General features: G+C 34.8%; 1 protein-coding gene across 8 annotated transcripts in view; it reads right to left on the bottom strand.

The window, feature by feature from the left end:
* Nucleotides 1-215: 215 nt before the first annotated feature.
* The window catches only part of vav2 (vav guanine nucleotide exchange factor 2), a 154,073-nt gene continuing 148,288 nt past the window's right edge, over nt 216-6,000 (bottom strand). For 6 of the 8 annotated variants that reach the window (XM_088435350.1, XM_088435353.1, XM_088435351.1 and 3 more), the window contains 3 exons: nt 5,356-5,442; nt 3,879-4,033; nt 216-1,171 (listed from right to left, as the gene is read on the bottom strand). In XM_088435350.1, coding sequence (XP_088291476.1) covers nt 1,124-1,171; nt 3,879-4,033; nt 5,356-5,442 — 290 coding nt within the window. In that variant the 3' untranslated portion in view covers nt 216-1,123. The remainder of the gene's footprint in view (nt 1,172-3,878; nt 4,034-5,355; nt 5,443-6,000) is intronic. The other 2 variants (XM_088435356.1, XM_088435357.1) reach the window with 1 other exon arrangement.

Here is a 6,000-nt window from a genome sequence, read left to right as displayed (position 1 = left end):
AGCACCAGCCAAAGAGGATTTCACATGTGGCAACTGAGAGGAAACACATCTGGTCACCTGATCATCTGTTTATAAAAAAAATCAATCCATAAGGCAGCAAACAGAAAATAAAAAAAAAAATCCAAGCAGTAAAACATTGACAACAGTTGTTGGTTCAGCTGGAATAAAAAAAGAAAAAAAAATGCAAATAAACACTAGGTGTAGTGATGGTGATGTTGTATTGTTTCCCTTTGACATCCCGCTGATAATAAATTGAAAAACTGATGTGGAATGTGACTGTTTTTTTTTTTTACTCCATTCTGACGAGTTCAACTTAATTTTACTCTCATGTCGCATTCAGTGACTCACCAGCCGAGTTCAGCCCTCCGTTCTCCATCTTTTTTTTTCGCAAATTGTCCTATTAGGGATGGCAAATGTTCTTTACTGGCTGTTGTTGAGGTTCAAAGCAGTCTTTAAAAGGCACCGAACTGTACATTGGTGTTTGTGTTTTTGTGTGGGCTGCACATGTACACATGCATGCATGAGAAGCCAAGCCAGTCAACAAAGTCTTTTCCCTCCACTGGAGTCAACCCACAAGGCATCACCATGACAACTAAGGCAAAATCTGTCAATGTGAAAAGAAAAAGAGCATCTGTTTTTTTTTTTTTCTCTCCCCTTGTTTTCTTTGCAGATTTTCTGCTGTTGCTAGATCCCCACAATAGCCATAGTCATGATAATAATCTCTATTTAATAAATTACTGTATCTATACTGTACAATTATTTCACCTCGCAGAGGTACAAGTTCTTTTTTTCAGAGTAAAGCTATCCACAGACTGTTTTCGCCATGTTAAATAAAACCTCTGAAGGTCACACAGAGGCTAACACACAGGAAACATTTTTTCCCCTCTTGTCTGTACACAAATGAAACGGGGAGTCCTGTAAAACAAGCAAAGCTGAGGCATACTTGAAAACAAGGGACGTGGTGGAGAGGCTGCTTCCCATCCAGCAGATGCATCAACGACAACAGAGTTTCTTTCCTGGAGAAAATGAGGCATTTTCCTCTGAGATCAGCAGATATATTAAAGATGCTTCCTGATTTTTTTTTTTTTTTTTTAAAGGCTGCCAGGCGGGCAACATCCAGCCCTTACTGGACTCCTTCTTCATCCACGTAGGTTGAGGGAAACCATCCAATCTGAAAAACAAAATATTATTCATATTAGTGCTGTAAAGAAATAAAAAATAGATTAATTAAATATGTCATTTATTTCTTTAAGATCATTGACTATCAATTTACCAAAATTCCCCAAAAATAAGATACACCTGTGTATAAGACACACCCTCAAATTCTGGTATTTTCTATGTTACCGTTTCTTGGACGCACTAACACTTTGGCATCAATGTAAAATCTACAGCAAAGCAGAGAAAATCTCATTTTTTGTGTTCCATTAGTTATATATATATATATATATATATATATATATATATATATATATATATATATATATATATATATATATATATATATATATATATATATATTTTGTTGTGCATAAAGTTAAGTGTGTTACAGATTTCACATATTGTGAGCAGTCAGTGAACGTCCATGTAACTGAATGCGCTGGAAATGGTTGATCGCAGTTGTTTTACTTCTTCCTCATGAAGCCGCTCGAGTTCATTTTTCCATAAATACCTGAAGGTGCGCAGCATCCGTGTTTCACCAAATTTATGATTGTGTGTATATTCAAAAAGACCGCAGTTAATAAACAAGTCAAATGGAATACCTTTCCGTGCTCTCTAATGGGTGCACTCTGAATTGAATCAGCTGGAGAGATCATAAATTTTTCCTCTCGGATTTAGTAACATTCCTGTGTGAACAAGGATGGACTCGGATGTTGGTTCATTCTGCTCGCTTCTGTTTTTGAAAATAATCCTGTAACAACCTCAGCTTACTTGTCATCTGAAACAGGCACTTCCTGCTAACAACCATCTGATGTTTGCCCATAGCTCGTCCCGTTACGGTAATAATTGTAAGTAAGAATAAGGCCAACATAAAAATGCACATATCTAGGTGTCAAAACTCTGACAGATCAATTTTCCTCGAATGGTGTTGATTTAAAAAAATATATATATATTAATCTAGTTACTGTTTCTCAGCCAAATTCCTTCTTTTGGCCTTCATATTATATTTGGGGAATTACAGTAACTGTATTACTGTGGTAGAGAACTGTATCAAAAGATAGGTAAACAACAACAAAAAGTGGCTTTAGTCATTTATTTACTTTAACAGATTTTGACAGATGCTGTTTCAACGATTTATCTTCTGCTGTATTTGAGATGAGTCCCAATTGGTCCCATCAAGAAAGACCGGTGCTGTTTTCTTCTGTCAATCACGTTATGTCCATCGAAGACTTGCTCAAATGCCATTTTCGAGTTTTGTTTGCTAAAGAGCTTTGCTATGTATAGCTTCATACATTAGCGTCTGAGTCGCAGCTGGGTGTTTCACATTTATGTGGTGGGCTAAAATTGAGCTGCTTCTTTGGGAAGCAAGCTCATTCTGCCAAAGAAAACATATCACTACATTTAGAAAATCAGTTAAATTGACCAATTTTCTAACGCTCATCCATTTCCACATCTTCCTTTTCCCCTCCCACCCTATCAGCTCATGGCAAACAAAATAACAGCCAATCAGGGTTCATTTCAGGGTGTGACTGACATTTGGTTTCCATCCGAAACTATTCAAGCACAAGAAGCCTAAAAACGGATCTTATCAACATACATAAAGCATAACGTTTCAGATTAAGAATCAGTTTAAACACAATTAAGGAAATAACACTTTATCTATGACTGTAATTGATTAATCACAAGTAATCTGACACCCCTAATTTATATTCAAAATGAATGTGATGGTGTCACATTTGAGAACAGTAATACTACTATGCATATGTTATAGACAAGACTGTTTTGAATACAATATCATTGCAGGATGAACTTATCAGAAGGAAACCGCCCAAATGTATGATGGCAGAAGGATATTTGCATTATTTTCACATCACTGCACGCTCAGATGGAGCAGCCTCATCCATCTTTCTTTAAGGTTTCACACAGAGCAGTACTTGAGCTGTTGCTTAGCAACAAAGTTTTCCTACTTGTTGCGTGAGTGAAGTGAATATTAAACAGTTCAAGTGGATGAATAAAAAAATAAAGTGCAAAAAATAACTAATATTTTTTGTTAAGTTTGACTCTGGAAATGCAACTCAGAGCACATAGTGAGCAGCACTACATAATTACTGCTGATCAATCTTCTAAGAAATGAAGCAACAGCTGTGCAAATTCCACAAATTGTAATTGTTATTCCCCATTAAACTGTCTCTCATATTCAATCTCTCTATTAGTCAAAATGAACCTTGATGGTTTTGAATGAGAGCAATTATGAAAAAAGAACGTTTGGTTAGCAAGGACAAATATGGGTGAGTGTTTTTCTGCTAGTTAGGCATGAAAGAACAAAATCTATTTTAAATCAAAAACCAAATTGATCATTCTTTGTCGGTTCCCTTCTTAATTTTTACAACACAGTTTTGAGAAACGTTTAACTATCAATTCTATTGCTAATGCTAATAGAATGGTTTACATTATTATAAAATATGAAATATATTTTGCTGATCTGCTATCTTTGAATATTAGTCATGATGGTGAGATTTTTTGAATTTCTATAATTTGCATGTTACCTATGGACACAGATGTTTTATTCTCATACAAAATCTTACAGAAATGTGTTACCAGAACAGCCAGCTTGAGTTAAAAAAAAAATGGTTTAAGATGCATTGAATGAGAGAAAACTCATATAGTAGTGAATTACAAAAATAAATCCAGCGACAGTGTACCTTTTAAGGTTTACTCACCCGGCCGTTGGCTTCACCCTTCCACCATCCTTGGTCCCCACCGATCTTGCTGTATATTTTGACGACGTCTCCTTCCCGCAGTGACAGTTCTCTCATGTCTCGTGCGGCAAAGTTATACCTGGCCACCGCTGTACTCACAACGCGAGGCGTAAAAACTGAAAATGTCACAAAGATAACGAAACTCAAAATTACATGACATTTTACTTCTTGAGGGGAAATGCAAACAAGCCTGCTGAGTTTCAAAATCTTAACTCATTCAATCTCAAAGATTGATTTTTTTTTTTTTTCTAATGAGTCCTGACCTTCAGACGTTCAAGTGTTTGGCGAAAGAAGGTTCTAAAAATGGCTGTTATTGAATAAATTAGGTACAAAAGTAAAAAAATGAATTTAGGTAATAAAGTACTAATAATAATCCATTACTTTAGTTAAGTAATACATAAAGTAATGTATTTCTAAATACTAAAGTTAGTGATTCCATTTCGTAATACAGAACCAAAGTAATTGTTTAGAGACATTCATTTTCAGGTAACTATTTTTTATTCTATTTTTTTAAATACTTTGCATAGTTAAGTCCTAAAGTAATCACTTACTTGAGGTAGCAAAGTACAAAAGCAATCCATTACTTTCAATACAAAACTAACCAATTACTTTAGGTAGCTAAGTACTAGAGTAATAAATTACTTAACCAAGCAATTATTTTGGGTACTAAAGTAATAAAGCAATAATTTGCTTTTGGAACTAGAGTACTAAAGTTACCAATTACTTTGACTACTAAAGTAGTTAAAGTAAACAATTACTTTGAGAACTCAATTCGTTAAGTAATCCCATGCTACTAAAGTATTATATTAATCAATTACTTAAGGTACCAAAGTATTAAAGTAATCAATTGCTATAGGTAACTAAGTACTAATAAATCAATGTTAAGTAAATAAGAAAATGTAGTTAAAGTAATCAAATATTTTAGTACTTTCGTATGTAAAGTAATCTGTTACTTAATACTTTAGGAGTTGAAATAATTACTTTAGTATTTTATTCATTTAGTGCCAGGCATTTCTATCTAACAACTGAAAAAATAAAGTCAGTGAATAACTGGATATCTGGACTCTTTAAAAAAAAAAGGAAACATGTCTTAAATGAGTTAATCATGAATTTTAAAGACGACCATCTCTGACCGAGAGGTGAAAGTTCATAACGCAAATGGAGGTAATAATTGGTGGTGAAAATGAGGAAAAAAGGAATTCAGTGTTCAGTGTGACCTAATGGAGGCAAACAGTAAATTGTTTCATTACAGGAGAGGAAATTGCTTTTCTTTCCTTGATTTAATGAGGGATTATCGCACAGTGAAGACTCCAGTGGGGTCTCAAAAAAAGAAATAAAAATGAACAAAGCATAGCAGACGTAATGCGTTTCAGGTCATCGTCGCAGGCCGCAACCCGAAGCAAGATAAAAGAGGCGGGAGTTAGAAGTTAGCGAGTACCTGACCAAAAAGGAGCCGAGCTCTGAGAGGAGAAGTTCAGGCCCTGCGGGCTGAGGAAGGAGAAGTTGTAGGAGGCGCAGGTGGCTGCTACGAGGAGCAGAAGAAAGCAAGGAGAGAAAGTTGGGGAAATGTGTTCATTGCCATGCGGAGGCGGAGGCAGGAAAGCAGCCATTTATAACACGCACATGCGACATGTATTTTGGTCTCCGGAGATACAGTAACAGTCAAAAGTTTGGAAACACCATCCTAAAGCATCTTCGTGGTGGATTTTTTACTGATTTTTTTTTTTTTTACATAGTCCCGCATTCCTCGTAAAAACGAAAACATTTGAATTATAAAACATATTGCTTAGATTAATATATTTGTTTACAAAATAATGATTTCACATTTTCGTCACAGTTGAGATGTTAGAGTAATAAAAAAACACGGTGAATAAGAAGCTATTTTCACATTTTTGAGTGTTACTGTATTTCAGTAATGCTGCAAATAATCATAATTTTAATAACTGATGCATATGTCGATTACTATTTAAATTTAATCACTTTAGAAATCATTTGTCTATTTTTCCTTTCATTCGAAACCATTTTCTCAAATTGCAGGGGATAAAAAAGGGAAAAAACAAACAAACAAGTACTTATTAGTATT

Source organism: Hippichthys cyanospilos, chromosome 15 (assembly GCF_059441005.1).
Source record: "Hippichthys cyanospilos isolate Australia breed blue-spotted pipefish chromosome 15, RoL_Hcya_1.0, whole genome shotgun sequence".
Classification (NCBI taxonomy): domain Eukaryota; kingdom Metazoa; phylum Chordata; class Actinopteri; order Syngnathiformes; family Syngnathidae; genus Hippichthys; species Hippichthys cyanospilos.
The sequence above is the reverse complement of the archived record's forward strand: the minus strand, read 5'-3'. Positions and strand labels throughout refer to the sequence as shown.